At 42.3% G+C, this 27,226-nt stretch overlaps 1 protein-coding gene across 1 annotated transcript in view; it reads left to right on the forward strand.

The window, feature by feature from the left end:
* The first annotated feature begins 875 nt into the window (after positions 1-875).
* The window catches only part of SYNE2 (spectrin repeat containing nuclear envelope protein 2), a 166,785-nt gene continuing 140,434 nt past the window's right edge, over positions 876-27,226 (forward strand). The window contains exons 1-8 of the mRNA XM_066321631.1: positions 876-966; positions 12,829-12,944; positions 22,367-22,428; positions 23,372-23,467; positions 23,774-23,851; positions 23,944-24,036; positions 25,210-25,391; positions 27,023-27,219. Of these exons, the coding sequence (XP_066177728.1) occupies positions 12,866-12,944; positions 22,367-22,428; positions 23,372-23,467; positions 23,774-23,851; positions 23,944-24,036; positions 25,210-25,391; positions 27,023-27,219 (787 nt within the window). The 5' untranslated portion in view covers positions 876-966; positions 12,829-12,865. The remainder of the gene's footprint in view (positions 967-12,828; positions 12,945-22,366; positions 22,429-23,371; positions 23,468-23,773; positions 23,852-23,943; positions 24,037-25,209; positions 25,392-27,022; positions 27,220-27,226) is intronic.

The raw sequence follows: 27,226 nt of genomic DNA on the forward strand, positions 1-27,226 counted from the left end.
CTGGACACCCCTTGGTCTGTGACACACAGCCTGTGTACATCCATGCATGAAGTGGTTGCAGAGACACTTGAGAAATAGGTTCTGTTCAATTTCCATTAGAGACTTCTGTGTTGTGTGGGTTTGTGTTGTTAATAACCACCTAAATGATGGTGGGAAAGGAATGAAAGCTGACTCACAAGAAGCAAGTCCAGCTTCTTGGAGGCTCTTGAATCGTGAACAGTATGCAGCTCTGCTTGCAGGAATATTTGATGAAATATTCAACTTCAATAACTGAAATAAATTTTTCTAGCAAAGCCAAGTCCAAGGGTGAAGGTGGTTGTGTATCATCTAGTTACAAGGCATTTCTGGAGGTGGGAAGCACAGAGCACTGGGAGGGTGTTCTCACTTCAGTGTAACCTGAGGGGGTGCTGCTTTATTTCCTTCCTTTCCCCCATCTTAAAAGGCCACAGTTCATCTTGCCAAACTATATAGCATAGCTATCTGCATGAGAGACGGTTCTCCAGACTCCTTTCATAGACACTGGAGAGGAGCACACGCTTTTGAGCCATGATTCATCCACACTGAGTTGGATATCTAAAAATACATTGGACAAACTGCCCTAAAAGTGCCTGTTCCTCTCCATTGTTTCTGCTGAGCTCGAACAATGAGCACTTGCAGAGGTATTGCTCCGGTGGCTGTTTAGTGTCAGGAGAGCTGAATCTCGGCCAAAGTGTCTCATGTCCCAGCAGAGCATCTAGGAGGGCTCTGAGTGTCCTCATTTCCACCAGACTCAGTGTTGGTTTTGCAGTGTAAGGTATTTGGCTGTACCTGAGACTGGGGAGCAGACAGCAGCATCCAGTTTAAATCCACCCTTCACCCCTGGTCTGTCCCTGGACTCAGACAAGCATCAGGCTGGACCTGACAATCTGCTGTAAATAAGAGGCCGAAGGGGATTTGCAGAGTGGTGTTTTCAAGGTCGCACATCAGGTTAGTGGCAGAGGTGGAAGCACTGAGGACACTGTGGGCTCCCAGGGGTGTGCTCCTTCCCCTGCCTTGCAATCTGCTGCACTCGCAGGGGCGAGGCTGGCTCTGGCTCTCAGTGGTGGACAGCACCTGGTAGGTACTCACTTCATTTGTCTGGAAACCTTTTGCAGAATTACGGAGGCTCATCCTCCTTTCCCTGTGTTTTCTCTTGCAAAAACACATGGTTCAGGCACAATGCTGACGTGCACCCACGAGGCTGCTGAGGGTGACTGTATGTGTGCTCTCAGGCACAACCACATACACCTTGGGGTAAATGTCCAACAATTCGGTCTTCTTGTGGCTCAGGACAGTAGGTGTGGCTATTCCCTGGTGGCTGGGTGATGTGTGGAAACTTTGAACAGACACATCCACGGCGTGCAATAGATAAATCTAAATGCAAACCTCAGGGAGCCACACCCTGGTCACTTCTGAGGTGTTGCTGCCACCATTCTGTTGTTTAGCAGTCTGGAAAAACAATCACCAGCTCTTGTAGCAAAAGCCGATCTGTGCTGGCAGACCAGGTGGGCTCAGGATAAAATTCCTCCTGTGTGGAGAACTAGTTCATAGAAGAAAGGCTTGTTTTGCTAAATGAGCTAAATGTCAAGGGAGAGACTGGGCTGAAGAAATTTGCTTGTGTAGCAGAGATATGAAGCACAGGCAGGTACTGAGCGTTAAATGGATCCCGTGCATGTCTGATTCTAGACAAATACCAGACTATTCTATCTTTCTTGATACACGAGAAAGAATATGATAGGCATGAAATAGAAAGAACGTGTTGTCTGAGCCAGAATTTGATTCCTAAAGTTCTTCTTAGGGGGTCTGTGGGTGAACTCCGGGAGGTGAAACAGATTGCAATTTGACCCAGGAGAGAACAACTGGGGAGAGGAGGGAAAGAGCAAATTATTAAATAAGAGCTGGGAGAAAGGCCAGTCTCCAAAAATACACTTTAAAGATCAATTCCAGGTATTTCCTGGCATTGTCATCCTGCTTCTTCAGCTGCTCAGACTGTGACAAGCGGTTTCACAGTTCACAGGCTGACAGGTTTAGGGTTGTTTGGTGGTTTTTTTTTTTTGGTTTTTTTTTTTTTTTTTTTTTTTTTTTTTTTAAAGGAAAAGAGTGTATGATAAACTGTTTGCAGTGTTGTTTCTTATGCAAAACTGGGTGGAATGCTGGTGATGAAATACCCCTGGGATGGAGAAAGCAGAGCTTATTATTGTAAGAGGGAATCGAGAGGAGGACCGGCTTCGTTCTGGAGAAAAGTCTGAATTTTCTTCCCAGTTACACGTCCAGGTCACCTCAGGGGTTGTTAAGGGGGCAGAAGTGGGTATCTGTGCAATTTAGTGTTTGCGGACAGCGTTTCTGCAGAGAGCAGTTGTGCCTTCCTGGTGTTGTAGGTAGCCTTGGAATGGCTTTACAGATATTGCCGGTGAGTGAAGGCATCACCTTTGCAAAGCTCAGAGGTGACTCTGAGCATGCTTTTTCTTGCAGAAATTCTGCGAGAAGCCAGTCCATGAGTTCACTGTACTGAAAGCCAAGTGTGTGGATTGTGAGGAAATTGAAGCATATCCTGTTCCAGGGGCTTGTGTTGGTGATCACACGCCATCTCCCTGCTGGGGTTTTGTTCTGAATGGTGACTCTGAGAGGTGTGTCCCTAAAAACTGTACAGAGACACGCCTCGGTGGGCTGGAGTTGGCTCGGGCTGGGGTTGGCTCATGTCTTACCTCACCTGCTTGGCCCTGGCCGTGCTGCCTGGCCCGGGACAGGATGGTGCAGCAGCTCTGCTTACGCAACACAGCCTCTGGTGCTTGACTGGACTTGTCTGTAAGTAACTTTTGTGTCAGTAATGCTGATGCGTCTCAGCGAGGGAGATGCACAGGGCTCACGGGCATCTCTCCTGGTTTGTCTGCATTGTAAGAAATCCTGATTCTCAAAGAAAGCAGCCTGGACACCCTGGGATTTAGACTTGGATGGGAAGACTGTTTTCACCTTGAGTGTGCAGAAATGGAATGCATGATAGAAGTAAGGCATTCTTTAATCTGGGCTGTTTCTACTTTGGACTACTTGGCTTTGCAATTGCCCCTGTATTTTATTTTTTTATTTTGTATAGCCAGAACAGTTTATTCTAGCAGTTTACTGTGCAGCATTAAGTTCTTCCTCTTGGGCTGTCTATGAGCCCTTTGGCTGTTTGGTCTTCTCTAGCATCAGCACTGGCAGGAGTAACATGTTTGGCCATGTTTTCCTTGCACAGAAGAAGTTACTCTACCAGCTTGAAACAATGCTATAAATCAGAGATTTTGAGTTGTGGGTTTTTTTCTTTCCCCTAAAGCTGCTAATGCTTTAAAAGCAAAGACAAAGATTTTTTTTTTTTTATCTTAAGTGGTAAAGAAAAGTACTTTTCTTAGTGGAGAAGGTCCTGCACTGTCAGTGTGGTAGGTGGCACCGTCGAGGGGCCCCTTTCATGTGTGCAGAACCAACACAGGCATGTGAACGTGCAGACTGTGCTTGTAGAAAGGCTGCTCTGCCCATAGACCTTGAAGTAGGTGGGACAGAAGGCATAAAACAAACAAACAAGGCCCTGAACTAGGACTTTGAAGGGAATTTTCAGCTGGAAGAATTATAGGGATGTGAAAAACTCATTCTTTGGAGAGGCAGCCCCTCCAAGTCAGAGGAGATGTGTGCTGAGGAGGCATAGTAGCTTGCATCGCTGTAGCCTTGATTGGACATGCTTGAGAGAGAAGCTGATGAATTCACAGCTGCCAGGATAGGACTTATCATTTAAATTGTAATTTGCCCTTCAAATTTGGCAAGCTTCGTTTGCCATTTGCTTGACAGATCTCTTTTGTGTTTTCCTTCTGCCCGCGTAGAACAGTGAGCACTGCCGGACAGAGCTACTTGCAGTAGATTCCTTTTCTCTGCTATATTTAGTGGTCACAACAAGTTTGTGATCCTTGCAGGAATATTGCCAAAGCAGATGAGTTTAGCGAGACGTGCCCTCTCTCTTTTGGCTCCCAAATCCACAGTGCAGTTCACTTTCCTCCCCTTTCCCGGCACTGTCAATGGCTCTGTCTGCGAGGTCTCTTGTGCAAACATTGCTCTGCTGCTTCCAGGGATTCTGCTCACTCAGAACAAGTCCCTGCTTTAGTGGAAACTCCTGCATTCAGATTGCCACTATCCCTAGTGACTTTCTCTTTTCCTAACTTCCTGAAAGAGCAGATTACCGCTCCTCGGGAAGGTCTTTCTGAACAGTGTTATGATTTAATTTAGAAATTCCAGACCTTTTATTGCTTAGGAGAGCTTTGCTCAGCAGAATAATGTGTATGTTAATTATCTGACTGTTTCCTTTATTTGGGGAAAAAGGGAATTTAGAACGCAGTGGGAAGGAAACATTTTTATTCCTTCAAAGGCAGAATATTACTAGGAGCCTGTTCCTCATGAATATCTTGCCATTAATGCCAAGTAGGTGCAGTTGTTATAAATTGCTGGTTTAAATACCATTACCACGCAAAGTGGTTCCAGTGTGCCTGTGAGTCTGGATTAAAACACTGACTTTCAGTTGCAATCCAAGGGAGGAAAAGAAACATTTGTAAATAAGAACAACTTGTTGCAATGCTTCTTGCTCTGTTAGGCCAGGCAGCGCTGCCCAGTTTGTTCCGATGAGGCATGAGAGCTGAAGCTCTCTGTGGCTGCAGATGCCGTCCCATGCCTACTGTACAGTCTGACTCGGGGCCAGGGAGCCGAGGAGGGGCTGTGCTGGGCAGAGCTGTGTCCCAGCGGCTCTGGCTGGGAGCTGCACAGCCAAAGGTCAGAGGTCTGCGTGCGGCGCCGGCACTGCCCGGCCACGCTGCGCCCTTTCCCCTTCCCAGAGCGGGCCAGGCCGGGCTCAGCGTGGCTGCTGTGTGCTGTGCCTGGCCACAGCCCGAGCCTGAGCCCAGCTAGCCGGGGCAAGCGGCCAGCTGGGGCTGTCAGCCGTGGGAAAAGGGAGAAAGGCTTGTGGGAGTGGAATGACAGCGACTGTCGCCTTGCCGCCTGCTTTCCTGGTTAACCCGGCGCGTAGGAGGAGGAGGTCGTGTTTGTGCGCTGGATGCAATTCCCAGGTACAGCGTGGGTCTGGAGCCAGCCCGTGTTCCTGGTGTTGTTTTTGTGATAACCCTTCCCCGCAGCCCCGTTATCTGCGGGAAGCGGCCTTGGGGCTGCTCGGGCTGGCTGGGGGCGTGCGAGACCAACCCCTGCTCTGGAAAAGCTTTTCCATTCTGCCCCACAGCAACGCGCCGTTCCAATGACACGGCTTTTTGGACGTAATTGGAGGCTTCTGGGCATTGCAATAGGTAGTTTTGGGCTGGGGTGTGCTCCTGGGGTTTGTGTTTTGGAGACTGAATTGTCGCCCAAGCCCTCAACTTGATGGAGGCATGAAATCACCATGGTGTTTTTGGCTTCCTGCATAGCAGTGGACCCTGGGGTGATCAAGGTGTATGGCGTCAGCCTCCTGAGCCTCCAGGCATTCAACACTCCTCTGTTTTACCTTAACGACTGTGATTTTAAGTCCTGAGCAGTTCTTGTGTTTATTAACAATATGGAAAATTGTGGAAAACAATTGAAAACTGAATTGTTTCTGCAATTTTAGTCAGTGTGCTTTGGCACTGCCTACCCACTTGGGAACAGATAAATGTGAGATAGGCTCATATTCTGAGGGCAAGTAATTTCATCATACACCTCTGTGGGTCAACCTTTGTGACTGTATGAACAAGGCTTAGCTCTGTTAATAAAAGCATTTCTCTGTGTGTGTTAACATCAGCATGGAGTTAGTGCAGTTTTCAAACTGTGTAATTGTACCAGGATGACTGATATATTACCACCCCCCTAAAAAGAGAAAAGGTCAAGAGAGATACTTAGCTAACAGTGTTTTAAAATTGATTAACAGAATGAGAAGATCCATTGTGCTTCTGTAACAGGAAGTGTTACTGATGTGTAAATCAAAGACAAACCAGCAACATTTGCTGGCCTTAAAAATGGTGTGGCTTTTGTATACTCATATGCTTCTCCTGGCTGATTTTCAAAAACTATAAATAGATCACTGGGAAGTCCCTGGATAACAAAAATGTACTGCTGCTGCTTGTAATAAATAGACTTATAAGAGCTGCCTTGGTCTTGCAGCTCTTCTTTAGAGAAGTCCTTACTTGTCCACTTGATTCTGGAGCATGAGGTCACATGAGACAGGATAATTCTGTGGCAGTGGGGTGCAGCTTCATGTCCAGCTCTGAATCTCCTGAAGATCTTATGTTCTCTGGGCTTGGTGTCTTGCAGATCTATCTAATGCTGTCTTGGCTTGGTTCTGCGTGAGCAGAGTTGTTCAGTCTTTTCCAAGCTTTTCTCTTTTCAATTCCTTCATCTCCAGCTACTGATAGCATAGCTGTATCCAAGGTTGGGTTTATTTTAACTTCATCCCAGGCAGTGCAGAGTCTCTCTGATGCCACATGCACTAATACCACTTATTAAAAGACTGACTGATACCCATCTGACTGCTGTTGGGTGTTATGTAGGATCAGGAGGCTATAGCCTCTTTTCTCTATCACCTTCAAAGGGATGGAAACCTAACGGAAGCACTTTTCTTCCTTCAGGGAAGCACAGAGAATATGTCATTATTGTGTACTGGATAATGACAATTTTTTTTCTGCCAGACATAGAGGAGTTGTCGGTTCCTCCGACAAGAGGGGAAGCCAAAGTAGATCTGTCAATGATGCTGTCATGATTTTTGCTTCTTGAGGATCTGGCTTTGAAGGTAGGGGGATCAGCATGTTTTGTGTGTGATCACATTCCAGCTGGGAGCGTGGTACAGTCTGAGATGGCCTGGAAGAGTGATGTTGGCAAGTGTGTTAAGGGTGGAAGAGATGAATTTCAGTTTCGAATTAAAAAAAAAAAAAAAGTCTTTAAATGCAAAGATGATAGAAAATGCATCCTTTAAGCAGACCGTTTTTCCCCACCACTGAGTGAAAACATGGTAAAATCGTTGTAAGTGAAATCTTGAGGAGAAAGCAGCACCATCAAACTGAAGTGCTGTGTGAACTTCTCAGGCTTAACAGAGGTGTGAGTACATCAGAAGTGATGGGAAAGGAAAATATTATAAAAGACTGAAAAGCAAACCAACTTGATGTGGGGTTTCCTGTGAAAATTATTTAGGTCACGGGGTCATGATTTGGATGCCAACAATTTGCCTTTGGGGAGGCTCTGTCAAATTTGCAGAAAGATAGCTTACCAGGAAAAGGTGGCTCAGAAGCACTTTCCAAGGCTCAAGACTCACGCCTCCGAATGTTGCTGCTTCTTTCTGAATCTAAAATAAACAGAGATCTTTGTTAGTAGCCAAAAAGGAAAGGGTCTTCAGTTGGTCAGCATTGTGGAGCTCTACTTCCTTTGGATTGGTTCAGCAAAGATAAAAATCTGCTGTTTCTGTTCATGATGTTGGCTTGGCTCAGTGCATGAGGAATAATAATCGGTTGCTAGGAACAGACTTCAGTTTACATGGAGAGGCCTCTATGGAGGGCAGGTCTTTGAGTCCCTTAGTGGGTCATAAATAATCAGTGGCACTTCAAAGGAGGAAAAGTAAAAACAAGTGGTTGGAGATGCCATGAAAAGATGTCTGTAATTCCTATTGCAACACCAGTGGAAAACATGTAGCCAACATAATTGGGAAAGTATGGGGCATGGTTCTCCAAGGGCAAAACCAATGAAGCAGGGATTTACTAACAGTGGGTTGTAATATTTAGCTACCTCTAGCTGGGCTTGTTTGCAAGGTATGTGCTGCTTTAAGGAGTGCAAAACTGAGCTAATTTCATGGCATATGATTTTTCAAGATCGGCTCCTGGGGAGGGCCATGAGGGTACATCTGTGCCCAAGTGCACAAGTTAGCTGTGAACTCTGAGGCTGAAAATGCTCTTACCTGAGACTGTGGAAATCACACTGATTAGTTTACCTTGCTTCCTGGATAGCTGCTTTGTAGAGGTAGCTTTAAATTAATTGATGGAATATCCATTTGCTGTTTTAGCTGTAGTTACATGCATTGCTTTCTGAAGATGGCAGTGGTTTAACCCTAAGGAGTGTGCTGTGTAACTGCTGGGTTTTCCATGTGATGAAATCTTACCATCTGCAGTATTTGGAATAGCTGAAAGCTGAGGTTTGCAAACCACCCTGGTCTGAACTAGTGTTAAGGCTGTGAAATCCTTTCTAATGAATCCTCTAAATCCATCTGAAACTTTTTTCGCCCTTTCTTCTGAGACAAGAATGTCCTTATAAATACCCTGCTTAAGAAGAGCATCTCTTAGGTCTCATTAGGACTTAAGCCTCACTGGAGACAAGGTATTTAAATCAGTGCTGTGTATTCTTATGATAATGGAATGTAAAGCCTGGGTTTGATTATTTTCAGGTTAGTTCCTTGAGATTTGCAGTTTGCTACTTGCTCTCAAGTTTCTTATCAGGGTGCCTATGTGTGTATGTTAATGCCCAGGATTTTCTGCAATTTGCTGGCTAATGTCAGCTGAATTTGGTAGAAGAAGGGAAATTACAGTAGAATTGATGTGATAAAACTGTGCTCATACAATTTCCACCAATGTTTTTAGGTGCTTATTGTGGAAATTGCTGGAGAGGCACTGGAAGAAGTGTTTGAGTCTAAGGAGTGCCCTCATCGCAGGGAAACTTTTGTTGATGGTTTAACCATTTGAGCTGTGGGTTGAGCCCAGGTGGCCAAGAATTTGCCCCTTTAGAGAACACCATGGAAAGCTTTCTTTCCAGGAGGGCGTTGCTAATGGCACCTTTCTTGTACAATTTTTCCTGTGTTGAAGAAAACATGACCTTGCAGAGCAGCTCTGGTGTAATTCACATAAATTAATCCACAGGAAATGAATCCACTGGAAGTAATATCCCAGTGTGCCTGGAGCTGCCTCTTCGACTCTATGATGCTTCACAGGCTATCCCAAGGTGTAAGCAGTTAATGCTTTCCTACATTAATGCTAGACTCTCCAGACAGAGGGAAAGACAAGGTTATTCCCTTCACCTTTGTTTTTATCCCCACTGACAAAGTGTGGTTTGAAAGCGTTGGATTTATTTTTCAGCACTGTGGGCATGTATTTCCTAGTTGTCCAGCATTTCTTGGAGGCGGAAGGGTTTGGTTTAGCTCTGCAGTTGATTGAGTTGTTATGAAACAAAATAACATGACTTAAATATGAAGTAGAAAAGATGATCCTTCCTACAGCCAGTGGAAACCATTGCTGGTTTTAGACTCTTCAGAGGCTGTAATGATATAGTTACAGTTGATAATACAGCTGTATTTGAATGAAATTTGGGGCAGGGAGGAGGACAAAGCAGTCATATTGTCCCTGTATAATCTCTTCTCAGACAATCTGTACCTTGTACCTTTTAAAGAAGACTAATCCTTGCAGGTGTGTCCTCCAGGACTGTGTTTGTGTCTCCCCTTCAAAGCAGCTGTGGAGTCTTCTGTTGAGGCAGGGCAAAATGCATCTGTTGTGTTGGATGGTGAATTGAGGGTTTGAGGGACATAAAAGCTTTTAGCATAACTTTACCTGGTATTAGCTGTGTGTCTTCATAACCTGCACCGAGGATTTGTTGAGTGGGTGTCTGTGTTTAAAGAAAAAAGTTTTAAATTTCCCATCCTTTTGGGAAGGAGGCCATAAGTTGACTTTAAAAGAATATAAGAGCATATGCTTTTCTTCTACTTATACTTGTTCTATGATCATGTGCTGTAATTTCAGTTAATTAATAAGTAACAATTAAAGTTTATTCCTGCTTTAGACCTTAATATACTTCTTGCTTTGAAATCCTGGAAGTTTTATTAGCTTTAACTACTTTACTGGTTGGAGATCTGAACTGAGATTGGGGTCCCATCACACAAAGTGCAGTGCAAGCACATAAAAGGAGACAGTGTGCTGTGTTGTTGCTCTAGCTGGCAGAGGTTGGGGACAGAGGAGGAACAGTCACAGAAAGGTTAAAAATATATTTTGTATTGTTTATGAAATGTCCATCACAGCTCTTCATGGCTCTTGAATACTTTCCTGTTATTATAATGGAATTTTAATGCCAAATCCTGCTCCCTTTCTCTGGATTGTGGTCCCAATGACTCTAGCATCATGCAAGTTAGTTGAACATAAATTGGCTCTGCCCATGTCATCATCTCAAATGTGGATGCTTTGAAGTTGAACAGATATGTAAGTTTCCATTGTTGGGGAGTTTGCTTACATACTTCCCGCTTGGGCCATTTGTCATCATCTTCAAGGTGATGATCAAAAAAACCCCTAAATTCAAGACTTAGTCATACCCAAAAAATATTAAGGCCACCTTAAATTTGTGTTTTCTGACTTTGGATTTGTATTGTTTCATCTTGAGAGAAAAAAGTAGGGAGTTTCCCAGGGAAGACTGCCTTGCCTTGGGCATTGGCAGCGTAGCTGTGAGCACTGGATTCCTGCTCAGCCATTGCCCATCCTCAGTTCCTGTAAGAGGCCAGTATTTATTATAGAATTCCAGGTTGGAAAGGACCTCAAGGACCATCTTGTCCCAATATTTTGTGCAAAAAGCGTGGTCCAGACAAGATGGCACAGCATCCTGTCCTGTCAAATCATAAAAGTGCCAATGTTGTGGAATCCACCACTCCTCTGGGGAGATTATTCCAACGAGTGATTGTTCTATGAAAAATTTTCCTCTTGTGTTTATTCAAGATCTCCCTAGCTTGTACCACTGCCCCTTGTGTTTTCCATGTGACTCGTAAAAAGTGTTTCCATCCTCTCTGTGGGCACACTTCAAATACTGGAACATGGTAATAAGGTCTCCCCTCAACCTTCTTTTCTCAAGGCTCACCAAACCCAGTTTTCTTAGCCATTTTCCCACACAGGCCTCCTAGTATTTTGGTCATCTTTGTGCTCTTCTCCCTCCAGCCTGTCCACACAATATTTTGTACAACGTGGTCCTAAACTTTACCCAGTATTCCAGGTATCCTGACAAGTGCTGAGCAGAATGGGCTAATGGCTCTAATGATAATAATCTCTACTGGTGCTTTGTTTGTGCTGCTCAACATTTTATTGGCTTTCTTGGCTAATTTAGATTCCTTATGATTTCCATCCTAAACTCAATGTTTGGCTTATTTATATCATCATGTTCTTGTGCCAACCAAAGATCAAATGAGTTCTTTTCCTCCTGTTTTTGCTTGCTAAGCAAGCCAAACTCTTGTAAAATATGTGGGTTTTTTATCATTCAGATAGGTCTCACCTTCACCTGCCCCAGCTAGAATTCCCCCCTTGCTCAAATCTGGTGCCTTGAACTGCAGCTGTAAGTTGTTGGTGACTTCCAGAAGTGCTGTGTGGTCACTTCAAGAGCTGGAATCAGTGCTTCAGCCATATGAACTAATATCTATCTCTCTGGAAATGCAGAGGTTTGTTTTGTTGCCTTTTTTTCTCTCTCTGGCCTTTGCTTGTCATCAGTAAAGCGATGTCCCATGGCAGGGGGGTTGGACTGATGGTCCCTTCCAGCCTAAAGCATGCTGTGATTCTAAATGTGGGCAATAACCCCTGGTCTCACATAGGTGCTGTGAGTGTGAATTGATTGATGTTTGTGAAGTGTTCAGATGCCAAGGTGGTGAGTGCCACAGAAAATCTTGTGAGGGACTCAATAAACTTGCATCAGAGCAGCTCTTGGATGAAGCACAAGGACACACATTGTTCAGGGTGAGGAAAGTAAAAATATGGAAGAGTTCCTCGTGAAATGCACGTTCTCCTTTCTGCTCAGTGAAGGAGACAGAGAGTGAGGAAAAATAGTACAGAGTGGAGTAAACAAAGGCTGCCTCATGATTCATATGCACAAGGGAACGGATGTAAGAATTTCTCTGGCATTCCTTGATGTTGTATTTCCTGACTCATCCACTCACGCCCTTTATTTTGACATATACTTGGTGGATGAGTTGTTAATATATGGTGTGGAAATCCTTGTGTTTCTGGTGAAAAGGTTACAGTTGTGTAGGTAGCAAAGCTTGTTTAAGAGTGAGCCCTAATTTAATTTGCAGCTTAATTTCTTTCTTGAATTTGTTTAACATCCGGGTTCTTGATAAAAAATAAGTCTTTAACTTAAGCATCCAGTTCTTCCTACAGTGGCAAATTAAACAACACCACAGAATGAAGAGCACTTGTCGTTTTTAAAAGAAGATAGAGCACATTGTTTTCTAAAGTTGCATTAGAGATAGGAGAGGCATCCAGGGAGAGGAAGATATGGAGGAGGTGGAAAAAGAATCTCCTTCATGGGGGTTGAGGAGTAACAAAAGTACCAGAGACAGCAGTTGTGTTAATTCTCATATGATAACTGCTACTTTTTCATTTCACCTTAATCTTTGCAGATTCTGTCTGAATTGTTCCCTTTCTGCAACAATTATCCAGGCAGGATGTGAGATCTGAAAGGTACAAGGATTTTTAAAAATGAGGTTTGGCAGTCACCAGTTGGGAGAAGGCATTGTGAGCTTTTGTCACCTTGGCTTTCTCAAAGAAAGGCAACAGTGTTTGAACTTTCCTAATCCTGGTGCTTTAGTTTTCATGGCAGGACCCACTGGAATCCCGGTTTGTATTGTGGAGTGCTGCTGGCCACTGTTAAAAAAGAGTCAGAGGAGCAAAGCTGGGGTTCCTGTAGTCGAAACAGTGACTTTGTTCTGTATAAACAAAGGAAACAGCTGACCAAGGGAAGAAGACCCAAACCAAAATATGTATCTTGGTGCCACACCATCATTGATTATAATTAATTTTTATGTAAAACTGTACTGATTTTTTTTTTTTTTTGGTATAATTTCAGTTTGGAAATTGATTAAAGAATCTCCATAGAATTCGGTATGGCATCACAGCAGTCATCTGCATCAACAGAGGAGCAGGCTTCCTCTGAAATAGATGATCTCCATCTAACGCTGCAAGGTAAGTCACTGAGATTTTCCATGTCTTTTTAATTTAGAGTTTTGTCAAAAATCTGTGGCTGTGTGTACAAGTTGAAGGGAATTCTGAGAAACCTGTTTAAACTGGGGGTGTGGTGAGTGTAGTTAGTTCATGTCTGTGCTTCTTTGCAGATGTTTCTGTGTCTCAGGAGAGAGGCTTCAGCAGGGAAATGACAGATAAGCTCTTGTAGTACTTTCTTGTGATATTTTCAGATCAGCTGCCTTTTTTGGTACTGATGTGCTCATTGGTTCTTATGCTTTGTTACTCAGAATACATGTTGGTGTAAACTGTTTTCAAAAAACCCAGCAGCTTGAAAACAGACCAGTTCATTAGTTTCCATGTTTTGAATTTGCTGACAGTTAGGTAGTTGCATTGAGCTATTTTACTGAAACTATTGACTACACAATTTTATTTTTTTTATTTGGTTTTAACTACTATATCCCCTCGATAGTGGGGATTTTTGTGGCTTCTAAACAAATTTCTTATGGGTTGAGTCTTTGGTTCTTTCTTGTCATGTGTTATAACTTGTTAAGGAAGCACTCAGTGGTGATTTTTACTTATTTCAGTTTCATAGTATCTGCCTGGATGGTTAAATGATGATAAGTGCATCTGACCTGGCCTCTCAGAACTTTTGAGTTTTCCTTACTCACGTGTTGAATTCCCTTCTATAAGAATATTCCATGAAGGTTGATTTTGCTGTGAACATATTCATGGAGGCTATCAAGGAGGCTAGTCCAGGCAGCAGGAAAACCCTGCTGAAAAGCTTGGTTTTGATGTGTTTAGAGCCTGGTTATCCTAGAACGGATGGGCTAACTCCTGTTTCCACAGAGCTATTTCCTTTTAACTCCCTTGCAATGAAATGTCCTATGGTTCTTGGTTGAGAGCAAATATGTTGAAAACAGATGGTGCAAAAGAATATTCTGTCAAGTCACTTCTGTGATCCATATTTGCACTAATACTGTTGTTGAAGCCATGTGTTTTGACGAGTGAGTGTTAATAGTGGTCTAAAGCCAAGCATCTTTAATGGTGAATTTTCTTCCGTTTTGCCTCAGTATTGCATTTTCAGGAGAGCAAGCCAAAGCTTGTAGCAGACAGGAGCTAGTCTGACTTTTGCACCAAGCACAGCTTGTCAGACACACATTTGTTGTGCCAGTCAAACTCAGCCTTGGGTAGAAAGGCTGAGATGGCTGTTGTTGTGAAACAAATTTGGAAAACACTCTCTAGCTTGCAGGCAGATTTGAAATTACATGCCATTTTTAGGATAGTGTTTTACTTTAAAATTATTTTTTTTTCCCTGAAAAGTCAGGTTGGTGTTTGTGTTGAATAACAATTAAGTTTTTTGGTCAGTATCTCATTGAAGGAGATACTGACCAAATTGAAACTGACTTGCTTAGCAAAATTGAAATGTATTTCTTTCCTGTAAGAAATGGAACTCTTACATGATGCTGAAATGAACACACTGCAAATCTTGTGCCCAAGCTGCCTGTGCCTGGCTGTTGTAAAACATCCAGAGACATCCCTTAGAAGTGACATGAGCAATTTTTTGTAATGATTGAAGACACAACAAATGGTTCTGACACGTTTTGTGTATGGAGCTGAGGCACTGCAGTGTCTGCTCAGGGTCAAACAAGCAAATGGCAATACAGCTGTGAGGGAGCACCAAAGACACGCTCCCAGACATGACATATAGGGACCATTAGGAGCTCTGCTCACAGATCTGTGGTTGCAAAGGTCAAATAAGAAGAATAGGGTCACTCAAGGAAACAGGTTTTTCCATTAATAGGAATCTTGAGATGAGATTTGTGAAGCAGCCCGCGACATTGATTGCTTTAAATCTTCAGGTCCACCTGGGGAAGTGTCAGAGAAATTTCAGATTCAAGGAGTAGCTGCTTATAGCTATCAGAAAAGCAGCTTACATTTTGTGTGACTGCAGATGGATGTAAAACTTGATAGTCATCTCTTTTTTAAAATTGCTGGAGTATAGCTTCAAAGAATATGTCCAGCATTGTATAATACACAGGATAACAGGAGATGTGAATAAAGGAAAAAGCAGGGGTGAGATCTAGTCTGGATCTATTCTAGATATATTTTAATCCACTTTTTTATTCATTGTGATCCAGCCTTCCATTATTCCTCAAAGGCATCCTATGAGGATAGAGCACTTGTCCAGTCTGGTTAATTAGGACAAAATGAACTTAATGTGTCAGTTGGTTTGGTCATATAACTTTGTGAAGTTTAGGCCTAAAAAATGTAAGAGAATCATTAGCTTTATTTTTTTTTCCTTTCCTACCATATGTAGGTATGCTATTTTAGGTATGTCTGACTGTTATTTAAGTTACAGTCTTCTGTGAGGGCAGCACTTTGAGGAAGAAAAAGAAGGAAAAGAGGGAAAGAACAATTTCCTTTTAGTAATTAGTGTAGAGTTTACTACTTAATAGTTCTAGTTATTATAGAATTCCTATTAATTTATGACTAGTTGATTAATAGTGTAAAAGCTTGTTAGGTAGAAGTGTGTTCAAGGATGAACATTCACTTTCCTTAATAGTGTTTGGCCTAGAAGATGCCATAAAGAAATTCACTGGAAAATAGGTAATAATGTAACTGTTTTTAGTGCATCTTTCTTGTCAGCTAATTACTTTAAGGAGCCTTAAAAAAACATGAAGAAAATAGGTGAAGAAATGAAAGCAGTATGCTTTTAATGCCCCATCTCCAGACATTTTCAAATGGTAAAGCTAGTCATAAAATTATGAGGCTAAAGTAAAAAGCTGCAAGAGTATAAACCTTTTAATGTGGATCTTTTCAGATTTATGTATTGCTCTTTAACCTTTACCAGTTTTCAAGCTGATATCCAGATGAGAGTAATAGTTACCCTTCCCTCCCTGCTTGCCAAGAAAATGGAAATTGCTATGAAAATGCATGATGTCAGGAACTGGCAGGCTTCTTGTATTTTCTTTTTTCCTTTCCCTCTGTCCCAGATGTTGTAATAAAATTTAATCAGATTAAGGTCAACATTATCTGGGCCCTTTCCTTCAGCACCTCTCTACTTCTTTGCAGTTTTCTGATGCAGCACAACTTACAGCAGCTGCAGGATTGCTTTGTGTCCTTGCACAGCCATGGGAAAGTGCAGGTGCAAAGCCTGGAGCTGAACTTATTATGGCTATATCCAGTGGGGAAATACTTTAGGGAAGGGTTTCTGCTGCCATGCAATCTCCAGACATTTTGGTGAACAGAGGATGCTTGGACAGGGAGATGCTTCATTGCACCATGGGCCATCATTGAAACCTCAAGTCCCTTTTGATGTAGGATGGGGCAGGGAGGAGCTCAGGGCTTGGCTGGCAATGGGCATGGGAGGAATAAAGCAGGATCCTTGCCCTGTCTCCTCCCCCTGTGTTTCCCTCCCATCACTGCATCATGGGCTGGCCCCAGAGAGAGGGGTCCAGCCTGCTGCTCGTCCTTCTGTGAACTGAAGAGGCACAGTCAACATCCAGATTTGCCTTTGGCTGCTTGAGATGAGGCACATCACCTGCTTGGTAGGAGCAGGGCTTCCTGGCAGTGCCTTGGGAGCTGCTGGAGCTGGAGCCATGCTTTGCTGCTGAGCAGGAGTGCGGGATTGCAGCGAGGGGAATACGCGGCTGCTCACGGATGGGCGGCTGCAGCAGGAGCTCTGCAGGGTTTGTGGCACTCCCGGATGGATTAGTTTTTGCTTTTGGAATGTAGATCTCTTTACCTGTGGGAAGATTCAACCTTGATTTCCTGTCCCATGCACAAATCCTTCCCCTGTCTTTCCTGGGATAGCAAATAGACCCCATGTGTGGTGCTTCCCACCAAGCCTGTGCAGAACTTTGTTTTCCCTTTTCTTTTCATGGTTGCTTTGCTAATTCAAATACAAGAGAGTGTCGTTTAGCTCTTGGAGTTTGGGACGTGTACTTACTCTTTCACTAGTTAATTAGCTGCAAGGGTCCTAATTTTTGTATCCACTTATTAATCTGTGTGTGTGTTACTGTTTATTACTGCAACTGAAAGGATGATAATACAGGAATGTGGTTGCTAAAGCTGAAGAGAGTTTTTGAAGAGAACTGGTTTTGAAGAGTTTAGTGATAAAAATGAATGATACTGTCATGCAGCTATATCTAATCCTTTATGAATGATTTCTCTTCAAGTGAAATTGCATATGGGGATATGTGTGGATAGGTTTTGTTGTGCTCCTTGTAACAGGTTGTACTCATCTCTTGAGTAAAGGAATGTTTCTTTTTGGGACCCTGCTAATTCATCCATAGGTCAGGTAAATAAGTAATTCTTAACCAGCTTTTTTGTTTTCACTGTATGCCTTATCTGTTGAGGCCATTTGCTTATGGCAGCTACACTTTTTTTCCTTTAACTAGAATGATTTAAAAAGTCCATTGAATGTTTATTACAATTTTACAAGGGTGACTTTTACAAAAAGCTCCCATAGGAGCTGTACAGAAATTTATTCCTGGTTTTTGCTGCCTGGGTGAGGAACTGCTCTGCTGTTCCCGTAATTGCACGGCTTGGTGGCATGTGACAGGGCTGATGGCACCAGAGAGGCAACTGACACATGACACCGCCTTGAAAAAATTCCGTCATGGGTATTTTTGTCTGCTTCACACGCCTAACGTAAAAAAAAGGTTGTATAGTTGCACAGAAGTGTTCCCTGCTAGGTAAATTTCAGTTTTTAAAGGCGTTATCTGGTGCATAACTGGTTAAAAACTGGCATTAAAATGCCAAGGCAGGGGATGGCTCCTGAGGCACGTGTGAGGCCACTGCAGTCTAATCCCTGTTTCACTGTTCATTTTCTTTCAAATGTTAGAACAGCCACTTGAATGTTTATCTTTAAAAGTAAGTTGATATCTAAATGATGTGGCGTGGTACCTTTTAAGAATTTAATCTCAACCTGCCTATGCCCCTGAGAACTAAACATCACTTTGTGGTGGCAGTAAAGACGGAGCAGGGCTGCTCCAGCAGCCTGACAACAAGAACAGCAAAAGGGTTTAAGAAAGCCAGGAGGGCAAAGCTTGGTGTGAACACACTTCCTGACTTAGCAGCACTTCTGGTAAACTGGACAATTGACTTTCAAAAGAAAAAGGGGGTTGAAAGGAGTAGTGCAGAAAATTTCCACTTGCTTCACTGATGTAGTAGTAGTGATTTAGTTAATATTTATGTAATATTTGGATTTGAAAAGACCTATTCCTGCCTGTAGAGGTATTTTCCTGATCTTTGTTGGGTTTTGGGTAAACTTCTCAATCTTGATAGAAAAATTCTGTGTTTGTTTTTAATTGCTTAACACCATGTTGCTGAACATAAATGCTGGAAATAACTCTTTTCCCTGCTTTCCTGTCTGCAGAACATGAAACTGTTTCTGGCTAGATGGGAAGGGAAAAGGGCTTGGGGGTTAATTACTCACTCTCTCCCTGGATTGGCAAGTACTTAATTGTTCTTCTGATGGTTCCAGTCATTCAAAGAATGTACTTGCTTGGTATATTAGTTCATATGAGCAGTGCTGTCTTAAGGAGCTCTCCTGGCTATCCCTGCTTCACATCCTTTCGTTCATCTTGCTGTGCTGTCAGGGCGTGTGGAAACGATTATTTTGAATGAAACTAAAATAAGGAAAGTTCTGTGGCTGTCTGTGGGCATTGGGGCTGGAGTTAGCCCAACACAACCTTTGTCCCTGCACACATGGTGGATACACTGTGTTGTGAACAGCAGCTCTCTTGATTTGTTCCTGATGAGCTCCCTGCACGCTGCTGTAGACGTAGCCTCAGCTGACCTCAGTGGTGAAAGGAAGATATAAAAATATCATATACAAGAGGTAATTCCTCCTGGTGAAACAGAGATGAGAAGATGACAGGCTTGGGGGTTATTAAAGTGCTCATTAAAGTGATTGCTTAAACTTTTTTTTTTTTAAAGAAGCCACACATTTGTAAATTGTTCACTGGCAGTGATGCACAAATCGTAGTGATAGAAGAAATCCTCTTTGCTGTTTGGTGACAGTGTTAGATGACTGTAGATGGACAGGCTGTATCTGTTCTGCCATGATTTGCTTCCCTCAGCTCTCTGCTGAAGGAGGAGATGGTGCTTTCCTTGGAGCTGCCATTCCCCCACCTCAGGAAGGGAGGCATGAAAGGCAGAAGGGGAGAGTAGACTAATTTTAAGTCTTTGTTTTTTCTGCATCACAGTTTAAGTAAGGCTGAGAGTAAAGCAGTGGCTGGCAGTGGTGCTGCTCTCCTCTGCCTCCTGGGAGAGTTCAGCACTCACATGGTCCCTGCCGTGTCCCTGTGCGCCTAATGATCAGCCTGGTTTGTAGCACTTGTTGGTGGCTCATTACTGAATAAAACAGTCATTGTCCAGCAGTGTGTATTGATTTTTGGCTATCCTACGTGACACATTGCTTGTATGTGTTATTCCTCCCTTAAGAGTTGTTAAAGAGTGAAATGTGATAGATTTTGGATATTTTCAGATTACCGGGTTCTTAGTCTGTTCTCTCAGATCCACTTTTTTTTTGGCTGGTTAGTTTTGAACCAAAGTAAAGGGAATTATCAAGGTTTGGGGTTTTTTTATAGCTTTTTAATTCTAGGTCAGTGACATTTTGAAAACTAGGGCAAGAGAAAAGCAAGGTCAGTTAGAGTCCTACAAAAAGACCTAACAAAGAATCCATTCACCCTCATAAAAATAAAAATCTGTATTAATTAACCACATGGTAGAGATAAGAATTGGAGAGCTTGATTAAATCATTAGTGCTTCTGAGCAGCAGCATTGGAGGGTTCCCTGGGAGGGAAAACACACTCAGCCTGAAAATTGCAATACAGCCGCCTGCCGTGGTGCCAGGAGCACATCTGCACTGAGTGTGTGTGGCATGGAAACCCTGAGTGCTGCACTGTACAAGCTGGGGGAATACTGGCGAGCATGGAATTCTGTTATTAATTCAGGAGGAGATTCTATTATTATGGTTTGTTTGGGTAGAAAAAAGGGCATGTTGCAGCGGAGGCAGCAGCTGCTTGGAAGGCAGCCCGGTGGGTTGTGTTAGGCAGCTTGTGGAGGATTTAAGGTGCTCTTATGTGTGTGCAGTGGAATAATCACCTTGTACTTTCACCAGGTGAAAGTGAACCAGCTGGCCATGTGAATCAACACTTGCAGTATCTGGCCCCTATTGCATAATGAAGCATTTTAATATGGATGTCAACCAAACAAGGCCAGGTGTCTCATCCTAACCATCTGTAACCAACCTCAAATGCAAGTTCTTCAAATCAGCAGCGGTAGTGTGTGTTTGGCAAGAGCTGCAGCTGCAGGAGTCACTGGCGTCAGGCAGAGTAGTCAATATTTGCTCTCTATCCCTTTTCAAGTGCTAGCAATGTCAGCCTTGCCTGCCTGATAAAATTGAGCGCAGAGACTCAATAATTGCTCGTTGGGTAATTAGAGTGGCTCCCATGTGGTGTTCAGCCAAAGGGTGTGGTTGGCTCCTGTGCTAACATGAAGCCAGTATCTCCATGCTATTTTTGTCCTCCCTGTGAGCATTGCAGCATTGTTTGGTCTGTGTGTCATGTGTGTGCACTTAATTTTCTGTTTTCTGAATAAAACCCAGTTTTTGTCATGTCTTTTTGTCCATTAAGATTGCCCTTATCTTACCATTTGAGGGCAATCTTTGTGATGCTTTGCAAGAATCCTCAAACAGTCCAGCAAGCAGGGGAAACCCCCTGCTTCATGCTCCAACAGGATTGTGGTGTTGCAGATTAGTGGAGGGCTGTTGAAAGATGCCTTTGCTACAGGATGCAAAGCAGGGCTCAGAGCAGGTAACATGAATGTTTTTGTTCATGAGCTGATGAAGCTTTGCAGAAACTCCTTTGGTCTGTCTTGGATCATGAAAAGACCCCACAACTGGAGTTTGTGGTTGCAAATTCCCAGAGTGTAGGAAAGTGTGGGACGTTTTCCTGTGAGTGACATTTTCACTTCCGTGAGCAAACAGTCAATTTTTTTTTTTTTGCCCCAAGGGCTTGGTACTTTTGGTATCCTTCATCCTGCCCAGCCTACTAAAACACACTTATCTATTGCTGAGAAGTCTTGCACTTGCCTTACAATGTCAAGCTTGCCTTCAATTAATCTTTAGAGCAAGAACATGCTTTCAGAGGCAGAAGAGATGGTCACTTCCCACCCTGTCTCCTAGATTTGTTTCTCCATGCAAGCCTTTTCTGGGAAGCCAGCCCTAATGCTTGCAGTCAAGGCTGCTATGGAAAAGAAGATAAAAATGAGTTTGTGTTCAGGCTGGCTCTCACTAGCCTTTGGGATGGCTGCTGGTGGCAGATGTGAGTCCATCATCTCAGGGGCCAGCACCACTGTTTGTCACCTGAGACCTGCGTTCAGCCTTCCAGCCCCAAGGGATGTGTGGGTTTTCTTGTGTGTCTTGGAAATGGAGTGGTTTTTTGGGAGGGAGCAGGGGCTGGGAAGTCAGGCAATACACTGCCCTGACAGGGCTGTGTCTGGGGAGCTGCTCTGGTCTGACTCTGCTGCTCACCCTCTGCTTCACCTTCTGGGGAAACTGGACTTCCCTCCATCTCAGGCAGGTGTGAGAAACCTTTAAAATACTCTGGTTTTTGAAACACGGGCTTACCCAGCTCCTGTCTCCCTGCACAGCTGCTGGTTGGTAGTTGTTCACTGTGAGACCCCTGGGTGCAGAGCTGTTTCTCTGTGTCACGGCTTTGAGTCCCACTTCACTGGGTTTTGCTGCAGCACAAGTTCAAGCACTTCCTTCTTCCTCTTGCCTGTATTAACCCTGTGAGCTCCTTTTTGGCTGGATTAATAATTTGTGCACCCCAGGGAGAGGCCAGCACTGGAAAGGATGCTGCTAGAGGCTGTATTTCCCCATGACAGCCTCATAACTCTCTCCAGCTCCTCAGTTAACAAAGATTTCTTGTTGTGTGGCTTCACCTACAGATGTGCATTGATCACCTAACTCCAGCCTGCATCCAACTTAATGAATTTTGGCTTTTCCCAAGTTACAAGATGTATCTTGTACTGATGATGGCCCTGAGTCCTTGAAGGAACATTTAGGAACGGACAAAGCTATTGCAGACAAATTTCTCTGAAGAATTATGTGTTCATGCTGCTCTTTGTATTTGCTGATCTTCTGAGAAAACCTTCATTAGTTATTCTCTGCATCCTGTAGGTTATGTTTGATGGTTATAGAGGTCTTTTCAGTACCCACTCAGCAAGCAAGAAAATATCAGCCATAAAACAAGAGTTGAGAAAAATTGATATTAAATAGTAACTTAATATCTGGAAGAACTGACCCAAAGTGTGAGGTGGATGCCATGTGTCTTTTTGAGAAAGACATAGAACCTGATCTTTTTTCCCATTAACTTTGTTTTCTTTTTTTGTTTTTTTTTATTTCCCAGTCCAGCGAGAGTTCACACAGAAGAAAACCTTCACTAGTTGGATAAATTCAATATTGGCAAAGGTAAATGGGGATTCTTTAGCAAAGACATGCTTTTTGCCTTTTTAATTCAGATATGCTGGTTAGAGATTAAAGTTTTTAGGAACAAAAAAAATTAGTGCAAGTTTTTTTCCTGGATAGGAAAAGTAGCCCTGAGAAGCATTTGCTTAGTCAGTGCAATGGCACTGTATTGGGGCACGTCCAGTGACATTTGTATGAGGTGGTTTGTGTGTGGATGTCACTCTTCCTTACTCATGTGGTAAAACTTGTGGTGGATTGAGGCACATGTCTCAATGGGTTTTATGAGTTTCTGAGTTTACAATTGGTTTTACTGGGATTAGGTAAGTGTTGCTCTATTATGCAATCCAAAAATGTGAGTTTAATGAGATGACCTGAGTGACTGGTAAGTATTAAAACAAACCACATAGTAGTGGAGGAATCTTAAAGCTTTCAGGAAACAGCTCCTGCAGCATGTGCTGGGGCTCTGACTTGCTCAGGTGAAAAAAAAATAAATTTTGTTGTGGTCCCTCCTTGAGCAGAAGCTGCTGAGCTCATGATAAGTTTGTGCTGTGTAGGTGAAAAGAGGTTTAGTTATGCAGCTCTGCACTGAAATTTGTACTTAATATTGATTAAGATCTCAAAATATTAATTAACTCCCTTGTTTAGCTTTCCTTTTCTCAAGTTTTTTTTTCTTTTGCCCCAGATCTCCTTGAAAAATGTGAGTGCTTGAAAATGAGGCCTAAAATTATCCTTATAGAACACAGAGGCAGGACAAGGAGGAGGGAGTAAGACACAAACATAATAATGGGTTAGAAGAAACAGGATGTGGCTGTTTAGATGCAGGATTTTTATTGCAGCTTAATGAAAAAATTAAAGGATGCTAAACATTATTTAACAGCAGAGTAATCTGTGATGTTTTGTAGTGTGTTGAATTCAAAATGACAAAAGATTGAAATTTATCTTGCAGCATACTTCTCCTTATGTTGTCTCAGACCTGTATACAGACATACAGGAAGGACATTTGCTTCTGGATCTCTTGGAAGTGCTTTCAGGTCAACATCTGGTAAGACAGAGTAATAAAAAATATTACCTCAATCCTTTGTCAAGTCCAGCAAAGATTTCTGGATATGCTTAAGTGCAACCATATTAATCATCCCTCTGGAGTCATAGAGTTAGTTTCGAGTAACTTATTTTTATACCGTTGACTCTGAAACACGCTGAAGTAGGTTGATCCGAAGTAATTTATGAATCTTTTCAGGACTTCCCTTATAAAAATAAAGAATAAAAATAATTTTTACAGTTGAAAATATAACCTTTTTTTTTTTTTTTTTTTTTTTTTTTTTTTTTTTTTTTTTTTTTTGCTTTGCAGCCACGGGAAAAAGGATGTAATACCTTCCAATGTAGAAGTAATATAGAAAATGCTTTGACATTTTTAAAGAGCAGATCAGTGAGTATTAACTTCAAAATTCACAACTAAAGCCAGTTTAGCTGGTGGAACATTTTCTTTGTTAACAATGATCCCTTTTTTTTCCTCCTTAGCTGAAGCTCATAAATATTCATGTAGCTGACATTATTGAAGGAAAACCTTCCATTGTGCTTGGCCTAATCTGGACCATTATATTTCATTTTCATGTAAGTATTTCAGCAATGTTAGAGAGTTTTAGTAGAGAGGAAAGGCAAAAAAATGTGTTGACTTAGAGATTGCTAAATAAGATGAATTAATAGTAAACAAAAGATTATTTTCTGACACGTGGAAGTGACAGCTCCAGGAGGAGATGCACCAGTGCAGGGGTGGCAGTGATGAACAGTATCTAGCTGCAAATGATACGAAGGAAAGATACTGAGATTTTTTTTTTTAAAGTAATCAATTAAAAAAATAAGCTAAACTTTGCTTGTCTAAGGTCTGTAATGATTAAGCTCCAAAAAGAGCAGATATTGTGAAGTGGCTCATCCATCTCTCTGAGAGGCAGCCCCACTCCTCAATGCTGACTGTGCTTACATTGTAAAATTCTTGTATTTTTTCTTTTCAGTACCAGTGCCTGAAGTAACACGAAGGCTATCATAGTCATGTTTCTTACACACTAAGAGTGTGGATCTTGCATGGCATGAGATTATGGGGAGATGTGAAAGCACAGAGCCTTGATTTAATCATTGTGTAGGGCTGCAGAGGGTAATGGAGCCAAACTGGCTTCTAGAGAGAACCCAGCAGTGGAATAATGTAGGTGCACCAGCTGGTGACTGGAGCTCAGGAGAACACTAAGAAGCAATGTTTTCTAGCAGTATTTAGCCCATATTTTTTGTGGTAGAGGTACTTTGATGCCCAAGAGTCTTGTGCTGCTCATGGCCTGTGCCATTACCTTTTTATCTAAACCAAACTTCTCTAACCAAATAGAGATCTCTGAGGTCTATCAAGCAGGTTTCCCTGCGCTCTGAGTGAGCAGGCAAACTGTGACTATGCCTAGTACATGTCACTCTTGACAGCAGAAAACACACTGCCATGGGCTGCTGTCACTGGTTAGAGTAGAAATTGAGTGAGAAGGTCCCTTGATGCCATTGCTGATACCCACAGCATAACATGGGAGTCTTTGGGTGAATATATCCTGCCAAAAAATTGCCTAAAGATGGGAATTCAGCATGAAATAGTTCAGACTGTGCAATTAAAAAGCCTGGTTTGGTTTGGGGGGGGCAGGCAAGCTACTGTTACAGCTGTGATTGAGTCCTGTCTAATTCTCTGTGGTGTTCTGCCATTGATTCCTTGGTAATCTCTCACTGAAACCTCATGTAGTCTCCCATCTTCTCTAACAGATTGAAGAACTGGCCAGGACACTGGCCTGTACCTACAATCAGCCTTCACCTGCTTGTTCAAGTGCCACTGACTCCTCTTCAAAGGCAAGCAGATCAGCTAAAAAAAGTGCTAAAATTAAGGAACGGTGGAAGGTGTCTGCTACAAAGGCTCTTTTGTTGTGGGCAAAAGAACAGTGTTCACTGTAAGTTCCATCCTAGACTTATAATTAACATGCTACACTCTCTACTACTGCTTTCCTCTAAATGTGGTGGTATTTTCCCCTGTTTTTTAAGATTACTTAGTGACAGCTTAGCAGAAAATCCTTGAACTTTCACTTGTGGTTACCAGTATTTTTAGCATCATCCAGGCCCCAAATGTTTTGACATGAGCCCTTCAACTATAATAAAGTAAAGCTCATGTTAATAATTAAACACAACAGTGTAATCTGAGTTGTTTGCTTTTTCTTTTATAGAGGCTCCTGTGTGATGTCTAGTGAAATGTTTACATGATTTACTTGTTTTAATCCTCATGGTTGGCACTGATTCACAAAGTTTCGAGTTTTTTTTTAATATTTTTAATGGAAAATGTAGGATTTCTATGACTGCCACAACTCATGCTTTTCTGTCAAAACACTGCGTGATCCCAAAGAAGGATGCTAATCCTGGTGGTCTTAGTCTCCAATTCTAACAAGATGTTTCCTTATGCCTGATGTACTGATAGCACTGCTGCTTTCAGGGGGTGTTGACAGCACACAATCTAGAGCAGATACAGATATTTGCATTTTCTTCAAGGGCTGCTGCTTAACTCCAGGATCTTTCAAATATGCTTTACAGTCATGTCAGCTCTTTCTCCACAGCTCTTTGGGTTGTTTTATGTTTTAATAAAATCCTACTAATATTCCATGTTATTAGCGGAAGATAAAGGCTTTCATCAGCACATCAGACACTTTCTGCCAGTAGAATGGCACTGAGGTTTGCCTTCTAGCTGTATTTTATCAGAAGATTAATTGGCACATCAAAACTAACTATTTGTTCATGTAATCTTCCTCTTTCTTTTGCCTGTTTTTCAGCACTATCGCTGTCTGGTTTGCAGTATAATTTCTGAACTGTCATTGTGTTAAAGTATTTTGTTACCAGTGAATCCTGCAGTTTTTGGTAAAGAAACAAATCTTGTAAGACTTGGCCAATTGTTTTGTGACTGAATTTGATGGCCCAAAGCCCCACATATTTTCCATGCTGTAACATCCTGCTAACATACAGGCTGGTTTTGGAAAGTTGTCTCAGAATTCACTGTGGCCTGCAATGGCTGGGCACCTCACAGCACTGTTCAGGCTGTGAACATTAATAAAAGATGATTTAAAGACACTAAACTAATTAAGAGAAAATAAGTATTTTTTCCTCCACTAATATATCGCTTTGAAGATTTGGATTTTCTAAAATGCCAGTTCTTGGTGTCTTTAGAGACAAATACATGTTCTGCAGTGCTTTTCTTGTTGCTTTTCCATCCCATAGAATGCATAATTGTTGAGCACAAAGGTAATATTTAGAAAGGATTTGGATCACCAAGGCTTTATCTTCAGAATGCAGAAGAAAACAAAAATAAATAGTCATCTTGTAAAAATAGTATAAAAATAAGTAATTGTTGCACTTGGTAGTACTGGCTGTGTTATTGTTTGACTTATGCAGAAGTTCAGTGGTAAGGTGCTTTTGGATTTGGTTCATGTTCCATTTCATACTGAATTTTTACGGAATTTATATTCTATTTCTAAATTTGTACTTAAATCCTGTTTCTTCAGATGTCCTAACATTTTGTTTCCCCTCATTTCTGGGATAGGCATAGCTCTGTCAGTGTCACTGATTTCAAGTCCAGCTGGCGAAGTGGACTGGCTTTTTTAGCCATCATCCAAACCTTGAGGCCAGGTCTGGTTGATCTGGAGAAGGCAAAAGCCAGAAGCAATAAAGAAAACCTGAAAGAAGCTTTCAGAATTGCAGAACTGGAGCTGAATATCCCACGGCTTCTGGAGCCTGAAGGTAAATG

This window comes from Sylvia atricapilla, chromosome 6, assembly GCF_009819655.1.
Source record: "Sylvia atricapilla isolate bSylAtr1 chromosome 6, bSylAtr1.pri, whole genome shotgun sequence".
Lineage (NCBI taxonomy): Eukaryota > Metazoa > Chordata > Aves > Passeriformes > Sylviidae > Sylvia > Sylvia atricapilla.